General features: G+C 36.6%; 1 protein-coding gene across 1 annotated transcript in view; it reads left to right on the top strand.

Moving 5' to 3' along the window:
- TMA16 (translation machinery associated 16 homolog (S. cerevisiae)) overlaps positions 1-22,534 on the top strand; it is a 37,981-nt gene extending 15,447 nt beyond the window's left edge. The window contains exons 2-7 of the mRNA XM_008581632.1: positions 872-984; positions 13,713-13,750; positions 14,925-15,009; positions 16,144-16,292; positions 19,552-19,594; positions 21,122-22,534. Of these exons, the coding sequence (XP_008579854.1) occupies positions 872-984; positions 13,713-13,750; positions 14,925-15,009; positions 16,144-16,292; positions 19,552-19,594; positions 21,122-21,302 (609 nt within the window). The 3' untranslated portion in view covers positions 21,303-22,534. The remainder of the gene's footprint in view (positions 1-871; positions 985-13,712; positions 13,751-14,924; positions 15,010-16,143; positions 16,293-19,551; positions 19,595-21,121) is intronic.
- Positions 22,535-25,672: the final 3,138 nt, after the last annotated feature.

The following is a 25,672-nucleotide window of genomic DNA, read 5'->3' as shown; positions in this document are numbered from 1 at the left end:
GGCTTCTGATTTTTCTTTCTTACTTCTCAGTGGCTGGAGTGTATACCTGGTGTTAAGCCATCTTGGACTATAGACATGTAGGTTATAGTCTAAGGATGGTAGACAAGATGGAAGGAGCCTAGAGCGATGAGGGCTTTCTGTAGTAGAGCCTCTAGCTTCTGCTTTTAACTGGAAAGAACTAAAATTATCTGGCATAAGCCATTATTATTTTGAGTTTCTATTACAGAGAGCCAAACCTGATACCTAAAATAATATTGGTGGGATAAAATATAGGATTCTGTTGGAATAAAAAATGACTGAGATGTCTGGTTTGGAATACTGAATGAATTGTGACCTGATTAACTGGTATAATCCTCAAGTGGGAAAATAAATTTGTTTTCTTTTGGATGTGCTAATTTTGAGATGACTTCAGTTGTTTCCTCTGTTCCTAATTTGCACATGCTATGAGCCCAGCTTTGATTTTGATTCACTGGTCATTCTGTCCCATGTGCAGTTTCTACAATCAAATTCCCACTAATATTCTATGTTCCTTCTACCCCCTTAATCTTAACTATAACAAAAATTTCTAGCTGTGAGTCTCTGCACTCTCTGTATTCTCTTTACCTACTTTGAAGATGGAACTGTTGAAGAGCTGTGCCTTTATTTGCTTATATTATTGGAGAATGGTTCTGAATATATCATTCTGTTATGACCATGGAAACAAAGATTATTAGGATTATTTAACAAGTCTGGCTTATCTCCTGATTCCTAGTGTAGTGTTTCTGGCTCACTGTATTATATTACTATTTTAAAATTTTATTTCTAATGAAAATTTTGTGACTGGAGTCACTTATGTATTTGATTATATGTGTCATGTTTTCTTACATTTTAGCCTAAAGCATCAAAGGGCAAAAGTACAGGACATGAAAAAAAAGTCATTCATCCATACAGTAGAAAAGCAGCTCAAATTGCAAGAGAGTCCCACAAACAAGAAAAAAAGGAAAAGTAAGTATCTTTTCATTTTTATTATGCATTAGTGAAATGTCCCTTTATATATTTATATTTCAAACATGTATCATTCCTCAATATTTTCTCCCTCTGTTACTTTAATAAATATTTCTGAAGTATGTTCTATGCACTGAGGGTAAAACTGAACAGACCTCTACTCTTATAGAGCTTACCTAAAATAGATAATGTTTTTAAATAGCAGTGATGAGGGCAGTGAAGGAAAATTAAAATTAAAAAAAGGGTTATGAGATGGAGTGTGAGGAAAAGGTTTTGTTTTACATAGGATAGTCATGGAAGCCTTGCCTGAAGAAGTGACATTTGAGCAGAGAGTAGGAAGGTGTAAGGGAGTGTGCTATACTGATATGCATTGGGCATTTAGGTTAAAAGGCCTGTGAGGCACATAAGAGGACATACAGAATTGGCAATTGGATATGTTGGGTCTGTGGTTCAGTGGATAGATTAGGGATGTAGACACATTTGTGGGAGCACCATCAGCATCCACCTGGGATTTCAAGCCATTAGACTGGATATAATCACCTAACAAATAACTGTAGATCAGAAAGAAAGGAGCAAAGGATTAAGCCACCATTGAGAGGCTGAGAAAAGGAGGAGGGTCCCACAAATGAAACTGAGAAGAAGGAAGAAGATGGTGTTTCACAGATATCTTAAAATATAGACCAAATAAAAATCATCCTTTTGACTATTTTAGAATAGCCTTACCATTTTATTATTTTATTTTATTTTACTTTTAACACTTAATAGGTGGCTCTTTTATTTTATTTTAATTTTTTTATTTTATCAATATACAATGTGGTTGATTACTGTGGCCCATTACCGAAACCTCCCTCTATCCTCCCTCTCCCCCTTCCCTGCCAACAATGTCCTTTCTGTTTACTTCTCATATCAACTTCAAGGAATTGTAACTGTTATGGCTTCCCCCCCCCCCAGGTTATTTATGTATTTATTCATTTATTTATTTTTAGCTCCCACAAATAAGAGAGAACATGTAATGTTTCTCTTTCTGTGCCTGACTTGTTTCACTTAATATAATTCTCTCTAGGTCCATCAATGTTGTTGCAAATGGCAGTATTTCATTCTTTTTTATAGCAGAGTAGTATTCCATTGTGTAGATATACCACATTTACCGTATCCACTCATCTGATGATGGACATTTGGGCTGGTTCCAACTCTCAGCTACTGTAAAGAGTGCTGCGATGAACATTGGGGAACAGGTATACCTTCGACTTGATGATTTCCATTCCTCTGGGTATATTCCCAGCAGTGGGATAGCTGGGCCATATGGTAGATCTATCTGCAATTGTTTGAGGAACCTCCATACCATTTTCCATTGGGGCTGCACCATTTTGCAGTCCCACCAACAGTGTATGAGAGTTCCTTTTTCTCCACAACCTCATCATCATTTATCATTCACAGCCTTTTGGATATTAGCCATCCTAACTGGGGTGAGATGGTATCTCAGTGTGGTTTTGATTTGCATTTCCCAAATGCTGAGTGCTGTTGACCATTTTTTCATGTGTCTTTGGCCATTCATATATCTTCCTTAGAGAAATGCCTATTTAGCTCTTTTGCCCATTTTTTAATTGGGTTACTTGTTTTTTTGCTGTAAAGTTGTTTCAGTTCCTTGTATATTCTGGATTTTAATCCTTTGTCAGATGTATATTTTGCAAATACTTTCTACCACACTGTTGTTTGTCTTTTAACTCTGTTAATTGTTTCTTTTCCTGTACAGAAGCTTTTTAGTTTGATATAATCCCATTTATTTATTTTTCCTTTGGTTGACCATACTTTTGGGGTAATATTCATGAAGTCTGTGCCCAGTCCTACTTCCTGAAGTGTTTCTCCTATGTTTTCTTTAAGAAGTTTTATTGTTTCAGGGTGTATATTTAATTACTTAATCCATTTTGAGTTGATTTTAGTATATGGTGAGAGGTATGGGTCTAGTTTCATTCTGCATATGGATATCCAGTTTTCTCAGCACCATTTGCTGAAGAGGCAGTCTCTTGCCCAGTGTATTGGCTTGGTTCCTTTGTCAAAGATCAAATGGCTGTAGGTGTGTGTGGGGGTTGATTTCTGGAATCTCTATTCCATTGGTCAGTATGTCTGTTTTTATACCAGTACCATGCTGTTTTGGTTATTACAGCTTTGTAGTATAGTTTAAAGTCAGGTAGTGTTATGCCTCCACCTTTATTTTTTTTGCTCAGAAGTGCTTTGGCTATGCATTGCCTTTTGTTATTCCATGTAAATGTTAGGGCAGTTTTTTCCATTTCTGAGAAAAATGTCTTTGGAATTTTGATGGGGATTACATTGAATTTGTATATCACTTTGGGTAGTTTGGACATTTTCACAATGTTGTTTCTTCCAATCCAAGAGCATGAGATATCTTTCCATCTTCTTGTATCCTCATTAATTTTTCTCAGCAGTGGTTTGTAGTTCTCATTATAAAGATTATTCACATCCTTCCTTAACTCTATTCCTAAGCATTTAATTGATTTTAGTATATGGTGAGAGGTATGGGTCTAGTTTCATTCTGCATATGGATATCCAGTTTTCTCAGCACCATTTGCTGAAGAGGCAGTCTCTTGCCCAGTGTATTGGCTTGGTTCCTTTGTCAAAGATCAAATGGCTGTAGGTGTGTGTGGGGGTTGATTTCTGGAATCTCTATTCCATTGGTTTGGGGTGGCTATTGTAAATGGGCAAGCTTTCTTGATTTCTCTTTCTGCATGTTCACTATTAAAGAATAGAAATGCTACTGATTTTTGTGTGTTGATTTTGTATTCTGCAACTTTGCTGAAATCATTTATAAACTCCAAGAGTTTTTTTGTAGAGGCTTTAGGCTGTTTGATATACAGGTTCATGTCATCTGCAGAGACAGTTTGACTTCATCTTTTCCAATCTGGATGCCCTTCATTTCTTTCTCTTCTCTGATTGCTGTGGCTAGGACTTGCAGCACTATGTTGAATAGGAGTGGTGAGAGTGGGCATCCTTGTCTAGTTCCAATTTTTAAATAAAAACTTTCAGGTTTTCCCCATTCAGGATGATATTGGCAATGGATTTCTCATATATGCCTTTAATTATGTTTAGGTACTTTCCATCTATACCTAACTTATAGAGGTCTTTATCATAAATGAGTGTTGAATTTTGTCAAATGCCTTTTCAGCATCTATGGAGATGATCAGATGGTCCTTGGGTTTGATTTTATTGATGTGGTGTATCACATTAATTGATTTGCATATGTTGAACCAACCTTGCATCCCTGGGATTAATCCCGCTTGATCATGGTGTATAATTTTATATATGTGTTGCTGTATTCTGTTAGCTAGTATTTTGTTGAGGATTTTTGCATCTATATTCATCAAGGATGTTAGCCTGTACTTTTCTTTTTTAGTTGTATCTCTACTTGGTTTTGGTATCGGGGTGATGTTTGCTTCATATAATGAGTTTGGGAGAATTGCCTCTGTTTCAATCTTTTGGAATAGTTTGTAGAGAATTGGTGTCAATTCCTCTTTGAATGTTTGGTAGAATTCTGCTGTGAACCCATCTGGTCCTGGGCTTTTCTTTGTTGGGAGCCTTCTGATAACACCTTCAATCTCTTTTACTGTTATTGTTCTGTTTTGTATCTTTACCTGGTTTTGGTATCAGGGTGATGTTTGCTTCATAAAATGAGTTTGGGAGAATTGCCTCTGTTTCAATCTTTTGGAATAGTTTGTAGAGAATTGGTGTCAATTCCTCTTTGAATGTTTGGTAGAATTCTGCTGTGAACCCATCTGGTCCTGGGCTTTTCTTTGTTGGGAGCCTTCTGATAACAGCTTCAATCTCTTTTATTGTTATTGGTCTGTTCAGATTTTCTACATCTTCTTGGCTCAGTTCTGGTAGTTTGTGTGTGTCCAGAAATTTATCCATTTCCTCCAGATGTTCAAATTTGTTGGCATATAGTTGTTTTATAGTAGTCTCGAATGATTCCTTGTATTTCAGAGGTATTAGTTGTAATATCACCTTCTTCATTCTAATTTTTGTTATTTGGCTCTTCTCTCTTCTTTTTTTAGTTAGCCATGCTAATGGTTTGTCACTTTTATTTATCTATTCAACAAACCCGCTTTTCTATTCATTGATCTTTTGTATTGTTTTCTGGGTTTCAATTTCATTAAGTTCTGTTCTGATCTTAATGATTTCTTTCTGTCTGCCAACTTTGTGTTTGGATTGTTCTTGTTTTTCTAGTTCTTTAAGGTGAAGTATTAGGTTGTTTTGGATTGTTCTTATTTTTCTAGTTCTTTAAGGTGAAGCATTAGGTTGTTTACTTGCCATCTTTCCATTCTTTTGAAGTAAGCATTTAATGTGATAAATTTCCCCCTTAGTACTACTTTTGCAGTATCCCATAGGTTTTGGTTTGATGTATCATTGTTTTCATTAGTTTCAATAAGTTTTTTGATTTCCTGTTTGATTTCTTCTTGGACCCATACGTCATTAAGTAGAATGCTGTTTAATTTCCATGTGTTTTCATGGGAATTTCCAGAATTTCGTTTGTTATTGATTTCTAATTTTAATCCATTGTGGTCTGAAAAAATACATGGATGATTCCAATTGTTTTGAATTTGTTGAGAGTTAATGTGTGACCTAACATTTGATCTATCCTGGAGAATGATCCATGTGCTGATGAGAAGAATGAATATTTTGAGGTTGTTGGATGGAATGTTCTGTGGAAATCTGCCAAGTCCAGTTGGTCTAAAGTGTTGTATAGATCTTATGTTTCTCTGCTAATTCTTTGCCTAGATGATCTCTCCAATATTGATAGTGGGATATTCAGGTCCCCTGCTATTATGGTATTAGTGTCTATTTCCTTCTTTAGGTCTAATAGATTTTTCTTTATAAATCTGGCTGCTCTGACATTGGATGCATATATATTTATGATTGTTATTTCTTCTTGATGAATGAATCCTTTTATCATTATGTAGTGGCACTCATTATCTCTTTTTATGGTTTTTGGTTTAAAATCTGTTTTATCAGATATAAGAATAGCTACTCCAGCTCGTTTTTCATTTCTGTTTGCATGGTAAATCTTTTTCCATCCTTTCACTCTTTATGGGTGAGGTGGGTCTTTATGGGTGAGGTGGGTCTCTTGAAGGCAGCATATATTTGGGTTCTCCTTTTTAATCCAGTCAGCCAGTCTGTGTCTTTTGTGTTGGGAATTTAATCCTTTTATATTGAGTTGTTATTGAAAAGTGTTGATTTACTCCTAGCATTTTATTGTTTTTTTTTTGTTTTTGGATGTCTTAAGTTTCTTTTGATCCTTTCTTTCTGATTTACTGTTTGTCTTCTGTATTTGTTAGTTCTTTGGGTTGTAGATAAACTTTTTTTTTTTCTCTTCATTGTTGGCCGTTTTATTTTAGTAGTGGGTTTTGATTTTTCTTGAGTTTTTATGGCAGTGGTAGTTATTTTTCAGGTACCAAACCCAGTACCCCTTGAGAGTTTCTTGTAAGGGTGGTTGTGTGGTAGTGAACTCCCGCACTTTTTATTTGTCTGAGAAATATACTATTTGCCCTTCATTTCAGAAGGATAGCCTAGCTGGGTAAAGTATTCTTGGCTGGCAATCTCTGTCTTTTAGTATTTTGAATTTATCATTCCATTCCTTTCTGGCTTTTAGGGTTTGTGATAAAAAGTCTGATATTAGGTTTATTGGGGCTCCCTTATAGGTGATTTGACACTTCTCTCTTGCAGCTTTTAAGATTCTCTCTTTGTCTTTGACTTTTGCTAATTTGACTATAACATGTCTTGGAGAAGACCTTTTTGGGTTGAATATGTTTGGGGATCTTTGAGCTTCCTGAATCTGAAGATCTGTATCTTTTCCTATACCTGGGAAGTTTTCTGCCACTAATTTGTTGAATAGGTTTTCAGTGCAATCTCCTTTTTCCTCCCCTTCTGGAATACCCATGACTCGGATATTTGAGCTCTTAAAGGTTGTCTGATATCTCTCTTAGATTTTCTTCAATGTTTTTAATTCTTTTTTCTTTTTTCTTCTTTTTTTTTGTCTGCCTTTGTTATTTCAAACAGCCATCTTCAAGGTCATAAGTTCTCTCTTCTACTTCTGCAAGCCTGCTGGTTAAACTCTCTGTTGTGTTTTTTATTTCATTGAATGAATTCTTCAGCTTAGCAAGCTCTGCTACATTCTTTTTCAGGGCATTGATTTTCTTGTACATTTCTTCTTTCAGGTCCTGTGTACTTTTCCTCGTTTCATCATGCTGTCTAGCTGAGTATTCCTGTATCTCATTTAGTTTCCTTAAAATTATCACTCGAAATTCCTTATCAGACATTTCAAGTGCTTCTTGTTCTATAGGATCTAGAGCCTGAGAGTTATTACCTTTTGTTGGTGTACTTTCTTGATTTTTCATATTTCTGGTGTCTTTCTTTTGATGTTTAGTCATTGTGGCAGGAGATTTCATGGTCCACTTGTTCGACACTATTGTCTGGCTAGGATGCTGCTGGGGCTGCCAATTTGGAATGGCTGCCTCAGTGTCTGCTTGGTTGCCCACTGTTGGCTGAGATGCATGGTTGCCTTGGGTCTTGGTCCTCTCCGGGGAGGTACCTCTCTGGTCAGCTTGCACTCTGCCGGGCTGAGGATGGATTTGGGCGGTGACGGTGTGGCCTACCTGCTGGGTCGTGTTCTGGCACCACAGGGTGCATGGTCTCCACAGGTCTTGGGCCTCTCCAGCTGGACACCTCTCTGATAGGCACTCTCAGGCGGGCTAGGGATGGAGTCGGCTGGTGGCAGCGAGGCCTATGTGCTGGGTCAAGTGGTGGCACTGCAGGGTGCATGGTCTCCACGGATCTTGGGCCTTTCCGGCTGCTAGCCTTACCATTTTAATGAATATTAGATACATTTGCATACTAGCTGATGGAAACCAGCACTTTCATTGTTAAAGAGTTGTCCCTAGGTATCTGCAGGAATTGGTTCCAGGATCTACTATGGATACCAAAATCTGGAGATGCTCAAGTCCCTTATGTAAAATGGCATAATACTTGCATATAACCTATGCACATCCTCCCATATACTTTAAATCATCTGTGGATTACTTGTAATACCTAATATAAAGTAAATTCAATGTACATAGTTGTTATACTGTATTTTATGGTTGTGTGTTATTTTTATTCTTGAATTGCTATTTTTTTATTGTTCTTTTCCTCCCAAATATTTTCAATACACAGTTGATTGAATGGGAGGATTTGGAATCTGCAGTTACAGAGGTTACTGTAACTGTATATTGATTCCCTGCCCAAGACCTAAAGCCATGTTTAGTAGAGTTTAGCTGTTTCATAATGATTTGGCCAGAAGTTTTTTGATAAGAATCGTTGTGTTGTGATAGCATTGTCAAATTTTCTTTCTTTTGGCTGGGAGGGGGGAGTTTTACATAAAGGTTTATCATTATGGTAGTATTATTGCTTTAAGACAGTAATTTTCAAACTTCATGTATCACTTTCATGATTTTTATTATGTCTTCTTAACATGATTTACTACTACTATGATTTTGCAATTTCAGCTGTCATTTACACCTGTATTTCACAAACTTCAGTGTATATGAAGTACATCTGTAGGGCTTATTAAAATTGTTTGTCCCAACCTGTAGAGTTTTCCATTCAAAAGGTCTGGGGCAGGGCCTAAGATTTTGCATTTCCGTCAAGTTTCCAGGTAGTGCTGATGCCGTTGCTGCTGGTTCAGGGATCACACTATCAAAACCACTGACCTATACTATTATTTATTTACTATTCTTTTAAAATCTTTTTCTCTTAAATACCTTTTTGTAAATGAAGACATTTTATGTCTGTTAAAATCAACTATATACTATACCTGCCGTGAATGGTCTGAGCCTGGGACATGCTTGTGTTATCCTTGGTGAAAAGATTTGGCAAAGGTTGGAAGACTTGTAAAATAAACTAACACTAAACTAAGTTTTGTCCTTGATGTAATCTGGAAGAGTCAAAGGAAAATAGGGGGGATGAAGGGGAACTTGCTTACCATTTGATTAAAGATAGTTTAATTCTGTGTCTGTGAACTATTTAATGATCTTACATAGTAGCAATTGCATAATGGGAAATATTTTAGGAAATACTGCCTTAGAATATGATTAAGTAGTTTGGTTCACTGTGACTGTGAGCCTAGGATGTTTGTATGTTGTCAAGTATATTCAGGATTTTATGCCTTGATTTACAGAATCAGCACTAAGAAGAATTATGGATGAATTAAAATAGAACAACATGGTAATATCATATATAACTTGTCCTAAGGAAATTCTACTATTGTTCAGGGCTCTTATTTTGGTAGTATACGGTTGAAAGGTATTACTTAATTTTTCTGCTTGGGCAGTGTTCTAAACAGATTGGGCTTTCTCCTTTTTCTCGTTTATTTTAAGGAAGTCACCATCTTAACAGTCATGGCCACAGAAGCAAATACAGTTTGGGTAGTGTCTAACATATTTAATGGCTGTGAAACCTTAGACTCAGGCCGGTCATAGATGTCCGTTTTTTGAGTAATAGCATCAGTTACCATGAGTCACATGTAAGTTTAAGTGCGTGATCACAAATAGCATCTTGAAATGCTGTTTATCTCCCTGTACTAGAGCAGTACTTCCAGCAAGACAGAAATGCTGAGTTGCTTATTTTCAAAAGATGGTTGGTTACAAGATACCCAGGTGGTTGGGACAACTGAAAGCAAGATGACAGAAAAGATACCAACAGGATTAACTTGAACATCAAGTACCTGTGGCTTCTTAGAAATAAAGAGCAGTTACCAGATACTGTTTTAGTTTACTATTGGGGTGTGAAAAATTACATCACAATTTAGCATCTCAAAACACAGTTTCTGGGTCAGGAATTCCAGTGCCACTTAACTGGATGCTTCTGCCTCAGTAGCTCTCACAAGGTTGAAGTGAAAGTGTTGGCTGTGACTGCATTCGTCTCAGAGCTTGATTAAGGAGAAGTTCTGCTTCCAAGCTTACTCACATGGCTGTTGTGAGACCTCAGGTCATGGCTGGCTGTTGGCTGGGGACATCAGTTCCTTGCCACGTGACCCTCTTCATAAGACTGCTTATTACATGGCAGCTTTGTTTCCCCAGAGCAAGGGCTCTGAGATGGAGAGGAATGAGTAAGACAGAGGTCAGTCTTTGTAACCTAATTTTGGAATAACACATTTATCACTATTGCACTATTTTATTTGTTAGAAGTGTGTCTCTAGGTTCAGTCGTACACATAGAGAGCAAGGATCACTGGGGACCATCTTAGACACTACAGTCTTTTGGTAGTACATGTCTACCAATGGTACTTGCTTTCTAAGGAACAAAGGTAGCCTGGCAGCCTGAAGTATCCAGTCTCTATACTTGTTCACAGAACTCAGGATTCTTCATACCATTTCCTAGGGTTTCTTTTCAGGGAGAAGGAGAGGTGGGGGGAAGGTCAGAGAGGATGTCCATTAGGGCACTGTGCCTTTTGATGAGTGGCAGAAAATACAAAACCAGACTTGCTGGCTTGATTGGGTTGATGCTTAGTGAAGGCCTTAGTTTACTTAAAGATAACTGCGGGAGTAAATAGCAATGCTAGAGTAGAAGTTCAAACATGTTCTTCATCTTCTGCACTTGAAAGCTCTGGTGTAGGGCTTTATAAAATATGGTTTATGTTCATAGTAACTATGAACAAAAGCTAAGGTAGTTTGAAGACTAGCACCTTCCAAACTGCACAACTTACAGGTGGTGAATGGCTATTCTTTATTGTATGATTTTAACTCTGTTTTATGGTTTCTGAGTGTAGCAACATTTTAGCAAAGAATTCTAGATACCAAATGCAAACGACTCTGTATGGAACATTGACAGAGGAAACTAAGCATAATGGATAAAGTCTAGGAAACAGTGGTTTCTGAGTGTAGCAACATTTTAGCAAAGAATTCTAGATACCAAATGCAAACGACTCTGCATGGAACATTGACAGAGGAAACGAAGCATAATGGATAAAGTCTAGGAAACAGGTACTTTTGAGAATGAATCTTGTTGATTGATACCACCTCATTTAAAGAATTGATTCTTTTTAAAAGTCACTTCACTTATTAAGCCTATCTTAAGAATTTTCCTATATTTACATTCAGTTACAGTTTTAAATAATTCTCGAATCTCTCTACTTTTCTTTATTCCAATTGATACCATTGTAGTTTAGGCCCCCATTGAGTTTTTTCAGAATTATTGCAACTTGACTTCTAACTACATCCTTCCCTCCAGGCTTATTTGAAAGGAATGAATTCCTCTCAAAGCCATTTTCCACCTTGTTATGATAATTAACATACAATAGAATGGACCCATTTTAAGTGTACAGTTTTTGGCTTTCAACAAAACATTCTCTTGTGCATCTTCCCAGTCAATCCTAATCCTCCACCCCTAACCTCAGACGGCCACTGATTTGCTCTTTATTTTGATAGGGAGATTTGTCTTTCCTAATGTTGTGTATAAATAGAATTAGATTGTATGTAATCTTTTGTGGAAACTTCTTTCACTTAGTGTACTGTTTGTGAGATTTATCCATGTCATTTCATGTATTGTCCTTCCCTTTATTGCAAGTATTATTCCATTGCATCCACATGCAACTTTTTTATCCATTTACTGTTGATGGTCATTTGTATTTTTTACAGTTTTAGGCTATATTATTAGGGGTATGCAAACTAATGGGCCAACCACGTGTTACAATAAAAGGGGAAAACATCTGTGCCTATTCCGTTTTGTTTTCTATGGCTGCTTTCATGCTGCAATGGCAGAATTGAGTAGTTGTGACAGACTACATGTCTCCCAAAGCCTAAAATGTTACTATCTGGCCATTTAAGAAAATATTGCTAACTCTGCTCTTATGAGTAAAGCTGCTATGAACATTCATGTACAAGTGATTGTGTGGACATATGTTTTCATTTTTCTTTTAGTTCCTAGAACTGGAATTGCTGGGTCATATGATAGATGCTTAAGTATATATGAAATTCAGTTTATAAGAAATTAACTTTCTAAGAATTGCTGGGTCATACAGCAGGTATATGTTTAAGCATATAAGAAATGACCTTTTCCAAAGTGATAGTACCATTTTATACTTTCACCACCAGATATAAGAGTTATATTTGCTGCATATCTTGAACATGTTGTACTGTCAGGTTTTTTTATGGTTTGTTTCTTTTTAATTTTAGCCAATCTAATAGGTGGATAGTATTATCTCAGTATGGCTTTAATTTTCATTTCTCGATGACTAATGTTGAGCTTTTTTTATGTGCTTCTTGGTCACTTATGTGTCTTTGATGAAGAATCTGTTTAAATCTTTAGCTCTTTTAGCTCTTTTTGGTGCTGTGTTGTTTGTCTATTATTAAGTAGTGAGAACGGTTTGTATATTCTAGGTATATGTCCTTTTTTAGTTACTTGTATTATGAATATTTTCTCTTACACTGTGTCTAAAAACATTTTTTATAAAAAAGGCTTCATTTTATTTCTCTAGTTTTCTAGTTGTATAAAATGGGAGGGTAAATCTGGTTTACTTACTCCTTAAAGAGTACAAGCAATGTGTACTTCTCTTTATAGGAAGTCTTCTCCTTTGAAGAAAAAGTCCCCCCACCCCATTCCTTTCTTTTCTGTTTTTCTTAATCCTGGATACTTTCTCTGTATGTTCAGGTTTTAGCTTACAATTACTTACTCTGGAAAACCTTCCCAAATCCTGAAAATTCCTGTAGGTGCTTTGTAAATATGTTTTAGTGGCTCTGTTTGCTTCTCTATATTCTAATTGCCCTCTAGATTTTAAGCTTTGTTAGGATAGGGACAGTAGATTTTTTTTGTTCATTGCTGACTCTCTAAGGGCTAGTGTAAAGTCTGACAAAGACTAGGTATCCAAAGGCTTCTTAAATAAGTATTTAGAATACCAATAAATACGAGACATATATTACCTATACTCTTTTTGAGAATAAATGTTTATTTTTTGTTATAATTCTTTTCAAATTTATGAAAACATAATCATTCTGTTTTGTTCCTGTTGAAGTTTAGAAGATGACAGTACACATATTGGTTTTGGTGGCAGCACTCAGTCATCTTGAAGGTGTTTGTTACTCTTTTGTGCACAAGTATTCTACGTATTATAAAACCTGTCTTAACTTTGATAATCAAGTCAAGTTTTGATTTGCGTTTTGCAACCCTCGGTGTTGCGCCCATACCGGGGACCGGCAACGGGATCGCAACCCTCGGTGTTGCGCCCATACCGGGGACCGGCAACGGGATCGCAACCCTCGGTGTTGCGCCCATACCGGGGACCGGCAACGGGATCGCAACCCTCGGTGTTGCGCCCATACCGCTGACCGGTAACGGGATCGCAACCCTCGGTGTTGCGCCCACATCGCGCTCAGCCAGTGAGCAGGAACTGGTCTCCACATGGGATCCGAACCCTCGGAGGGAGCGCCGCCACACTCCCAAGCGGCGCACTCTCCAGTGCGCCACCGGGCCGGCCTATAAGAAAAAAGTTTCTGATAACATTTTGTTCCATTGACTTAAAAGAGAAGCTGGTGTTCAGTGTTTCTGTGTTAACAAAATTAATTTCACGTGTAAAAGAATGATCTTTGAATTGAAGTTGTTTAAACAGACTTTCTTTTTGTTGTTATTGACAGATTTTTAAAACTAGGTTTCAAAATTTTCTAACACATGTACACCTTTTCTTCTAAGATTGAAGAATGAAAAGGCTTTGCGTCTTAATCTTATTGGTAAGTGGGTTTACGTACTTGAAATTCTGGCTAGAGTATAGTGAATTTCTGCCCTATACTTGTTTTTCCTTTTACTCTCCTGGTGAAATACTACATTTATCAAAATTAATTTTCATTTAACACCCCAACAAACACATTGTAAAGTAAAAAAAAAAAAAAAAAAAATTATTAAGTCAAACCATCATAAGTTGGGGACTGTCTGTATATCCATCTGTCTTTCTATCTATGTATAGTTTAATTCTAATTTACTGACCTTTAGGATTATGAAGGATTATGGCCTATTGTGGAAACAACAGTTCACATTTAATGATGTGAATATGCATAGCTTCAGTCTGTATCTTAGCTTCACAATATCTTTTTTTTAATTTTTTTGGTCAAATTTATTGTTAGTAACTTTTTACTGATTAGTGTGAGATTTAAAAATAGTCATCTCAGCTTTATTACTAAAATTAAAGGTATTTGAACCGTCTCTAATTTTTCATTGGGTAATAGAATAGTATTTCTAAACAAGGTATCAATATGTTGGGTAGGGCCATTTCTTGATCTGTAATGTTGAGAAATCTAACTGAAAGTGACTCCGATGGTCAGATTTACTCATAAGGATGAATTCTTTTGGCTCTTTAATAATGTATCTCAGTCACTTTCTGCATGGTATCTGGCAGCTATTGGATGTTTAATGTAGTTACTAACTTTGGAGTCTTCAACCTCTTTCATCTGTAAATGGGGATAATAATAGTATTTATCCCCGTAGGATTATAAAGCTTGTGACATAGTGCCTGCAGCTTATTAAATGTTCAGCATATATCAGGCTCATCATTAATCTAATCAAGTTTAATGTTATTATATTTAGATAATTTCTGTTTCTTTGCTTTTTTAATACTTAGAACTTCATGTTAAAGTATTGTTGTTGTTTTTTTTACATCCATATTGGATAAGACATATACACAGAAGTGCATTCCTCGCACTCCTGTCTCTTCTCTAAATTAAAATTTGACAATTTAATTTCTGACAGACTGGTTTAATTAGCATTGAGCCCACACAAAGCTTTATATTTAACATTAAAATAAATTTTGTTTCTATTTTAAACATATTGATGTTGAAAATTACAATGAATACCTCTTTACTAATATGATGACTTGTGGTGCTAAACTATCTTGGTATTTGTTGTTTATAGGTGAAAAACTGCAGTGGTTTCAAAATCATCTTGATCCCCAAAAAATGAGATATTCTAAGAAAGATGCTTGTGAATTAATTGAAAGGTAAACACTGGGCGTATTATGAGCAAAGGGTCAAGAAGAGGGAATTCTCCAACCTGGTTCTCTAAGAGCTAGAGCTCTGTTCTGGCTTTGTGGAAGAGTAGGTGGGCTTCGTGGTAAGAAAGACTTTAGACTCATATCCTAGCTTAGCCACTTCAGTAGGTTTGAAATCTTTCTGGCCTCAGAGTGGTACTTAATCCAGTTTTTTGAGATCAGGAAAGGCTTCCTGGAGAAATGTCACCTAAACTGGCACCTCAGAAGTAGGGATTAGGAGACTAAGACAATTTAGTCTGAAGAGCCTCTAGCCAGAGAGAATGATATCCAAGAGGCCCAGAGCTGAGCGCAAAGGTGACATATTTAATGATCTGCTAGACATTTGATATGATTAAAATTACAGGTTCCAGTAGGGAAGTGTGGCAAGTACAATAAGTCACAAGCAGCTAATGAAAGACCACAGGTGTCAGTCTAAGCGTTCGTACATTGAGGAGCCATAGGAGCGAGCACCTGAGAGGTTCGCATTTAAACTTTAGAAAGGCCACAGTTGTGAGAATGAGGAAAACGAGAATGAAGGCACATGGCTCCGGCCAGGAGACCACTGAGAGGTGGATGTAGCAGTCCAGGCAGGAGGGACGCTGGCCTCTGCCTGGTTAGTGGCAGTTTGAGGAAGAGAAGTGAAAGATGCCAAAGCTGTTAAGAAGTAGAAGTTTCAGTCTTTAGTGAAAACTTAGATGTAGAATAAAAGGAAGAGAGAGGTGGTTTCAAGGAAGATGCCCACCTTCCTCGCCTGGTCACCTGGATGAGCGGTCATACTGTTTCCTGAGGGAGGGAGCCCAAGAGATGGAGCAGTTATGATGGGGACTGGGTGGGGCTGGGTGGCTGGTGACAAGCTCAGATCTGATGCGGTGGAGCCACTAGGGGACCTCAGCAGATAGTGTAATGGCAGGCTGTGATTTAGTCACTCAAGTTAAGGAAGTGGTTGAGTTATCCAGGAAAGAAGTAAAGAGGTCTGAGGAAGCGAGGTACTGAGAGGAATATAAAAATGTAAAGACAGGTGAAGCCTGGGGATGAAGTTTTAAGTGAATTAATAAAAGCTGAATATGTGGACATTGTAACTCAAATCGTCTTCTTATTTTTTAGATATTTAAATCGATTCATCAGTGAGCTGGAGCAGATTGAGTTGCACAACAGCATCAAAGACAGGCAGGGAAGGCGACACTGTTCCCGAGAGACAGTCATCAAGCAGACCACAGAGCGGGAGCGACAGCAGTATGAAGGATATGGCCTTGGTGTGTCCACTGCAATTTTTTTCTTTCTAAAATACATAGACATATCAGATTTATAATTCATTTCAAAGGTTTAATTTTATTTGTTCTTTTTATTTAGTTTGATTTTCTTCCTTTGATTTCCTTTTCTTAGTGTTTAGAATAATTTCAGATATTTTTTTCTTCTACATTCCCAACAAAACTATCAATTTTACGAAAGTGACATGATCCCTTTCTACTGTTCCAGTATGTTTTCCTTTCCTTTCTGGCACATACCTAATTTGCTTTGTTACAGGGTTATCACTTGCCCATCTCCAACTACATCCAAGCTTCTTTAGAGCAGGCAGTATGTCCTTCTGATTTTTGTCATTCTTACAGTACCTAGGTACACTTACGGTCATTCTTGAGAAGCTATAGAAATAAAATTTTCTCTCTGAGCGTTGCAGTATGTTATTAGTTTGGCAACAGTCTGAAGAAAAACAGAGGGAGAGTATGCTTAAGGCTTGCAAAGCCACAAACTAGTCACTACCTAAAGGCTACATATGGCCTCCAGATGTATTTGATTGGCTTATTAATTGTCAATATTAAAAATATCTGGTGATTTCACCTGAAAAATATGGATTTTCAGCTTCTCTTAAAAAATCTCTTAAGTCTGGCAACTTAATCTGCTGGAGTGGAGGAGCAACTGTCCTTTTTAGACCTGGACATATATTCTCAAGTTTTCTATTGTTCTAACCCTTCCTTCATTCACGTTCTTTGCTTGGTCCCTGTAGGCATTTGTGTTATGTGGATTTGTTTGGAAAGTATAGTAAGTGAAATATTTAATAACAAGATTAAGTTTTCAAATTTTAATGGCACAGAAGTACAAAGGTACTTCAAAGAGTTCATGGAAAGATTTGTATTATGTTTTAATTCTATTTTTTCACTAACCTTTTGAAGTACCCTTGTATAAAACCCTAAAGGAAATATCCTGTGGGTAACACTAGAAGCCATGAAGTAGATGGCAATTCCTCTTTATTCCTGAGAAGTGTCTTAGCTGAAAAAGCAACAGAGAATAGCTTCAGAACTATTTAGATCTATACTTAAATCCTTACAGTTTACCATATAATTGAGGGCAAGTTATTTAACAAGTCCTAGGCCTCCTTTTCCTCAATTTAAAAATAGAATAAGGAGTGTACCCACTTCCCCAGGTTGTTTAAAAGTTAAATGAGATTTTATTTATGAAAGTGTCTGACACAGTACCTAATATAGGAGGGTGTTGGAGGGCTTCAGCTAGTCCCGTATCCTTTTCACCTAAGTAGTTACCTTTTACAAGTGTAAAATTTGTCTTTACTTGTAGTCTCCAATTCCTCATTTTAAATTATCTTTGGAACTTTTTTTAATTAGGCCTTTGTTCCAACCACTCAACCAAAAGCAGTCATCACTGATGAACTTCAAGTTGCTAAAACGAATAGTTGCTAGACCAGGCATTGACTCTTAATCAACTTTTCTCCAGCATTTGATACAGATGATAATTCATTTTCTTGTCACACTTTTTACTTGGCAGAGAAGACCTTGACGTCTCCTAGTTCTCCTCTTAGTTCACTGGCCATGGCTTTTCCACTTCCTAAGTCGTATCCTCATCATCCTCACAAACTGTGATGGCCCAGGTCTCTGTCCTTGGACCTCTTCTCTTTACACCCATTCCTGAGTTGATCTCATTCAATCCTGTGGGTTTAAATACCATGTAAATGCCGATAACTTCCAAATTTATATTGTCAACCCCTACTTGTTCCCAGAACTCCAGACTTGCATTATCCTACTTGGGTTTCTCAAACTCTGCTTGAATGTCTTATAGGCATCTCGAATTTGACTTGTCACAAAGCAAAGTCCCGCTTTTCACCTAAAACTTGCTCCTCCTATAAGTTCCCTATTTCAGTCAGTGGCATTGCCACTTTCCCAGTCTCAGATCAGAAACCCTAGAGTCACTTTCACAGTCCACATCCAGCCCATCAACACAATATGTTTAGAATCTGATGACTTTTTGCTACTCCTGCCATCACCTCCATAGTTCAAGCCACCATCCTCTCAGCTGTACCATCGTGACGGCCTCCCAGTTGGTCTCTGTGCTTCCACTCTTTCCCCCTAAACTTTGCTCAACATGTAGCAGCTAAATTAAGTAGCAGGAATTAGCAGAGCACATCCAAGGTAAAGCATTCACTGAGGATAGGGCCAGTACAAGAACTCAGGTCGAGTGTTCTTCCAGCTGTGCCAGATGCTTCGTCCAGAATCAGATTTGTCAAGTGAACTCTACTTCACACGTGTCTAGAAACCTGTGGGGAAATTGTCACAAATTCTGATTTGATAAGATTTTGAGAAGACTAGATGTGAACACCACCTCCCCCTCACCCTCTGGTGGCATAACTGCTTCTGACTCATTTTATTAGGATTTTAAAAAAAAATTTGTGCTTTAATTTACACCTTTTATACTTAACCCCTCAGACTCTTTTCTGAAACTATTGTAAAAGTCAGTATACAGTTGTATCAAACATTTTTGTTTTTTGTTTTTTATTAATTGAATACTGAATTTTTAAAAATATTGCATTGGCCAAATTTTTTGCAACAGGTTCCAGTTTTTGTTATACATGCCTCTTGTGTTTCACCAGTAAGTATGATTATGTGTATTGGTTTATGATAAACTTTCTAATAATCATGATAGAGAACTGCCATACACCTAGTTTTTATTTAAAATGGGTTTAAATTTTATTCAACTTTTTTGAGCATCTATTGATAGTAGTTTTTAAAAAAAATTTTTTTCACAGTTTGAATAATGTGATTTTCTTAATATTAAATAATCCTTGCATTCCTCCGATAAATTCTACTTTGTAAGGTAAAGTATATGCTTGAAAAAAAATTCTACTTTTCACCAAAAAAAAAAAAAAATACAACACAGCCCAGCATGTTGTTTTAGGGAACTGATAGTTAGATTTTGTTAGTACCTTTTATGGTTAAAAAGGATGGGGTTTATTTTGTTAATAGGTTTGTTTATTTCACAGATTCTGTGCTTGACTTTATTATTTAATAGCATTCTTCTTAAATCACCTTCTTAAACTAAGCACTTTATACTTGCCAAACTTACTTTTCACATTAATTATACCAGTGCTTTGAAATTTTGTTTTCTTTTGGATATTTTTGTTGTTAATTGGTTTTTTGTTTGTATCAGAGATAATAAATGAGGAAGCTGTGCAATGATGTGATTTGGAAAATGTTGCCTAATGGATATAATTTTTTTTTTTTTTCCCAGAGATTCCAGACATTCTAAATGCAAGTAATCTGAAAACTTTTAGGTACGTCTGTCTCTTTGATTGTTCCCTTGAAGCTCCATGTAAAATATATGAAGCATAAACTTTCTTCCCTTTTGATTCTGGATGTTAGAGCTGAAAAAAAATCAAGGGTTTGTTTTAACCTTTTCTCTTTTATCAAAGGAAAAATTTTTCAAAGTTGTGTTTATTTGAAGCACCTATATACACTGAAATGAAAATGACATGGTATACCTTTTGTTTTTCAAAATAGTTTAGAATACTTTGATATAGTACTTCACAGAACTTGATCTCCCTGTTGCTCCCCAGCTTTTGTTTTTTAAAATGGTAAAATAACAGTAACACCCCCAGACTAAGACTGATCTGCAGCACCCTCTTTTGAAGAGAAGATGGTTAATGGGAAGTGATACCAGGGAAAGGGTTAAGTCATCAATAGCTGCTTGGTCCAGTGGCCTCTCTAATTGTACTCCTTTGTGAGCAGGGAGACGACTCAGTAGGATTTCAGTTTTTTACTTCTCAAGCATAGGTTCTCTGTCTTTAAAAAATAATGTTTATTAATCATTTTGGTCTTAACTAGACCATGTTGATGGGTCTGAAATTTAATGTTAATTGAAATTAGATAAATTTAAATCTAGTCATACTTTGTCAAAATTATTTTATGTATTCTTATACTTCTGAATTCACGGAACTAAATTAACTCTAATAGAATTCATCTATCACATTTAAGAAGCTGTGCACTCTTTAGCCTCATGTACAGCATGTATTTATAATTTAAATACATGGAGCTTAAGATTCTTTTTATACCCTAAATCTATTTTTGCCTGTAATATTAATTACTCAAATATATAAATATGCTTCTTATTTCTAAAACAGTGTGTGTTTTGCTCTGCCAAAGAAATCCAGAAACGAGAGAAGCGATGGATTTAGCCTGTTGGTATTGCTGGTTAGAGTGTAATTCTCAAAACAGTCTTCACATTGCTTCTAAAGCAGTTGAACATAAAATTGCCACAGAATATACTAAGGTTGAAAACTGAAAATATTCTATTGTAAAAGTAACAGTTGTTAGATTACTGAAGCTTAACTGCGACATATACCTGTGTGTAAAAGAGAAAGCTCTTTTGACTATCTGTTTTGGAGATTTGCCAAGTATGACATACTTTCTACTTTTGAGATTCTTGATACCATGTAGTCTGTCTATTAGAAGGAGATCTTCAGGTTAGAGAGAATAAAATAAGGGAGCACAGCCTCCTTGAAACTTCTGCCTAGTATTTTCCCATATTGCTTTTGAAATTTTGAGTATGTGGGATTCTCTGTGCAGTTATTGCTACTGTAGATTAATGAGAAAATACAATAAATATGGTAAAAGCAAGCCTCAGTTCTTGGAACGTTGTTTTTGTTTTTGTTTTTTTTCTCTAGTGAATTTTCTAGTCCATTTGAGTATGCTTTAAATTTATGTAAGCTTTCTTCTACTACTTTAAGAGTTTCAAAAATTGACTGTCTTCTGCTTTCCCACCTCAACTCACACCGACATTCTATATTCTTTCTTTTTTCTAGGGAATGGGATTTTGATCTGAAGAAATTGCCAAACATTAAAATGAGAAAAATTTGTGCTAATGATGCAATTTCCAAGAAGCACAAGAGGAAAACTGTTAGAACTGTAGACAGAGGTTTAGAGGAAATGGAACTGAAAGATGAATCAAGTGACTCGGATGAGGAAATGACTACAGTGGCCTAATTGTGTTTACTTGAGTTGAAAAATAATTTGAAAGCTTCAGGTTACACTCATTCATTACGGTAAATAATTGTCTAGATTAAAGAATTTGCTATTTCGCTCATTTTATTATATGATGAGCATTCTATTTGCAGTTTCAAAAATGGTGTTATGATTTTTATTTGAAAATGAAGGTTGCTTTTCATTTACATTAAATTGCTAAAATAGATAAAAGTGATCTGCAAAAACTATTTGCCCTGTATTTTGGGGAGGGGGAACAATGTGGGTGAGAACAAAAAAAATTTGATTTTTTTCCTCATGTGTAGTTAGAATTGCCTAATCTCACATTTGGGGGAATGGACAATAACCTATTTTCTAAAAAGCTCCTGTGGATAGTTCTTGAGCTATGATGATAGCAAAATGGTCTTTCAACAATAGTGTCACACTAATCCTCCTTAAACATTAAATCTTTTTTCTTTCAGTATAAAACGGGAACGATGTGATATGGAATTCACATACACTGATGTAATTATTATTTATTATCTACTGAGCAAGAGTTAAATGGTAAAAAAATAAACAATGACTGTCCTTGTTATGTTGATCTCCCCACTTAATCTGTCATCTTTTGACAAAGGGGATAAATGATGCCAGGTTAGCTCCTTTTGATTGCATACTACTTTCTGCCTTCTCATTGTGAAAAGTTATAGATTTTATTTATGGAGACAGAACTAATGATCGGTGAACCAATGATTTTAGTTGTGTTAATTTTTTCTTCCTAAAGATAGGTTAAATTGATATGTAATGCTATTTCAAGTATCATGAGAAAGATGAATATTGAAGAATTTTGTTTTTCACAGAATTTGTTAAATTCAAGTTAGTTTGTTTTCAAAAGGTTGCAAGGCAAGTGCATTTGAATGTCTTCAAGAAAAGAAAAATTAGCATTGTATGAAGTTAACTAGATATCAACTAAGTTTTGTTAACAGTTTATTTAAAGCATTATAGCTTTTTTACTTCCGAAAATGAAAAATAAAATTTATTTACATAATTTCACTTCTTAAGATTCTAATTATTTAATTTTCAGTGATATAACCAATGCTGATTAGCTAATAGTGATCTATGTAAAAGTGTCATTTATGGTTACATGAGAAATTAATATCTCTTTAGTCACTGGGAAGTTTGTTTTCTTTTTTTGTTTGTATTTAGTCTCAAAATGGTTGTAAAAACTGAGTCATAAATTACAGTAAAGAGAATAAGAACTGTTTTATCTGGTCTGATATTTAAAAGGCCATAATGTTAGATGAATAACTTGTGAAAACAGCAGGTTGTTCTCCCCCTCAAACATTTGTTCCTAGTTTTCCTATGCTGTCAAAGTAAAAAATAAAACTAACAAGCTACACTGTTAGAAACTAAAAGAGATGAATATTTGTTGAAAGAATGAGTTTGCATTGCCATTTAGGACCATACTAATCAATATCATGTCACTCCTAGCTGGACCAAAGTAGCCTAAGAGATAACTTGTCTTTAGAGTGATGCTTTTAAGTGATATTTTTAATCCTTGTCTGTAGAGCATGTTCATTTTAGAGTAATAACCTGTGCTTCTTTCATCTGGACCCCTAGTAGATCAGTAGCATATATTTCTAAGACAGCTCCGACAGTCTATTGCCACAAAACAAAGTAAAGGTAACTTACTTTATTGGCACTTCTGTGTAAACTAGGGGCTGGTAAATTTTTCTTGGTAAAGGGCCAGATAGTAAATATATTAGGTGTTGCAGGCCAAATGCAATTTCATTTGCATATTTGTATGTGTGCGTGCATGTGTGTGTGCGTGCGTGTGTGTGCGTGCGTGCGTGCGTGCGTGCGTGCGTGTGTGTGTGTGTGTGTGTGTGTGTGTGTGTTTTACCATGCTTGAAAAATGTAAAAACCATTGTTAGGTCACGGCCATACAAGATAGGCCACAGGCTGGACTGACTTGGTTATTATAGTTTGCCGACCCCTGGTCTAAACCAATGAGCTGAACTTCCATGGACATGTTAATGATAAATTTCTAAGTTAAGAGCAGCTATCTCTGATATCTATGGTCTTTTTTCCCAGTATCCTAGTCACTTTCTTGCCTTACTGACATATGTGTCCCTTTAGGACTCTGTTCACCTCAAATAGAACGTTTTTCTGTTCTTATATCACGTATATTTCAGGAGCAGATTGGGTATGTCCTTTTTGCTCTGCTGCCACTTCAAAATAATTTCTCCTTTAATTCTTTGAAGTTCTGTCATTGTCTCCCTTTCCTTATTATCTTAACCTCCCAGAAGAACCTTTTTGCCCATTCACTGAAGACTTTAGCTCTTGGCTCAGTTTTCCTCTTTCTCCCCTGTAGTAATCATTTTAATGAATCCTTGTGTATAACAAATATAAGACTGACCTTTAAGTTTCCCAGTCTTTTTCCTATGATCACAGGCCTCTCAGTGGTCACATCTGGATCCTTTTCATCACCTAAAACTCTCCGTAAACTTGATTTTGAACATTTAACTCTCCATTCACTGTCTCCTATCCTTCTCCATTGCTGAAGTTGTACACCTTGACCTCACTCTCAGCGTGCATCATCTGTCTCCATCATCTCTCCGTCAAAACCCAAACCAGGTAACACTCATTTACCTGTTTCCTTCATGCCTGTTCCCAAGCAGCTCAGCATTGCTGAAGAATATTAGACAGATCATTTTCACATTCAGGTGTGCAGGTCTCAAGTGGATTCTCAATACTGCTTAGTGATCTTACTATGTTTCTCCATTGTTTATTTTCTGACTTGGAGATAATTATTTTACCAATTTTTCATATTGTCTACCTCGACTTGAATTCCTGCATCCTCAACATTCACCTATTGGCTTTTTATACATCCTTGAGAAAATAAAAACTATTTATTTCTTTTCTTTTGCTTTAAAGGATGTAGTGTCTTTTCTTTCAAGGGCAGATACTCCTACGTACTTGTGTTCCAGTTCCCATTCTCTATTGTCTTTCTCAGAAACTTGATTTTCCCCCAAGTTCTTCACCTCATTTTTCAAGCCAGAAATCTGCCTGTAAATCATCCTTGATCCTTCCTTCACTTTCTCTCTTCCATGCCCTCTCCAGTCTAATTTAGTTAGCCGATACTTCTGGTTGCACTTCCAAAATGAAAGTCAAGTGAGCCCATGTCTGGCTGTCTTTACTTTTCACCCTTACCCACGCCACCATGTCTTGCCTGTACTACGTGCTCTAGCTTCCTAACTGGCCTTCTTGCCACCATTCGTGCTCCTCTTGCCAGCACCCTGATGCCCTTGTCTGTATCCACCTAGTCCACTTAGGCAAGGCTTTGTCTCAGCCAACCTGAGTCTTATAAGAATGTCCTGTGATTTTCAGAACATGATGTGGGAGGATATCACTTGCCTCCTTATCTTCCAGGAATGATATATTGAGACAGTTTGTTATCACCTCTTGGGAAAACCTCCAGTCTATTTTGGGTATGGCTGCAGGCTATACAATTTAGCTTCAGCCATGGAATCAGCATCTCAGTAATAGGGTGCTATACTCATGATACCGTGTTGTCACATCATCTTCCTCTGTTCTGTTTGTGTGTTCCTGTGGGACAGGACATGGGTAGGTGGCACCATTGTTTGTAAGTAATAAACTCATTCTTACAAGTGCCTATTTCTTTACTGGCTGAATCTATCAGCCTTGGTTGACATTTCACATTTAGGATGTTGGTACTTAATGTTCCCCTGCCTGCATTGCCATTCCTCTGAGTTTTTGCAAGGCTGACAGTAACTGATCTCTCGTCTTTCAGGTCTGAGCTCAAAAGTTACCTCTTTGTCTAAAGCACCTCTACCCCCACACCCTTGTTAGCCTTGGTAATCTATCACAGCATCCAGTTTAGGATCATTAGTTGAACATACAATGACAATGATTAGTGATCTAGGAGTGTTTGCTGTAATTTTGAGTGGTGGAGGATATCCAATTTGGGCAGAAAATGAGCTCATTTAAGTAGTAGACCAGTAGAAAGGCCTGCAGGCTCTCTGAGCCAGTCTGTTTACCCTGAATTCAGTCTTAGAAGTTGGGGCTTTGGAAAGGGACATTTTCTTTGCTATCACGAAACTTCCTAGATTAGAAATAAGAGTCCAGTGTCTTTCTCTTAAAATTTATTATCCATGCAGTTGTCTGAATCTGTGGAAGTAGAGATAACCCCCAACCTTTTTGGTAAACAATACCAGATACTTAGGACCTTCCATTACCAGGTGCTTAAGACCTTCCGTCGCCCCAACCTTTTTGGTAAACAATACCAGATACTTAGGACCTTCCATTACCAGGTGCTTAAGACCTTCCGTCGCCCCAACCTTTTTGGTAAACAATACCAGATACTTAGGACCTTC

Source organism: Galeopterus variegatus, unplaced genomic scaffold (assembly GCF_000696425.1).
Source record: "Galeopterus variegatus unplaced genomic scaffold, G_variegatus-3.0.2 Scaffold2415, whole genome shotgun sequence".
In the NCBI taxonomy this organism is placed as follows: Eukaryota; Metazoa; Chordata; class Mammalia; order Dermoptera; family Cynocephalidae; genus Galeopterus; species Galeopterus variegatus.
The sequence above is the reverse complement of the archived record's forward strand: the minus strand, read 5'-3'. Positions and strand labels throughout refer to the sequence as shown.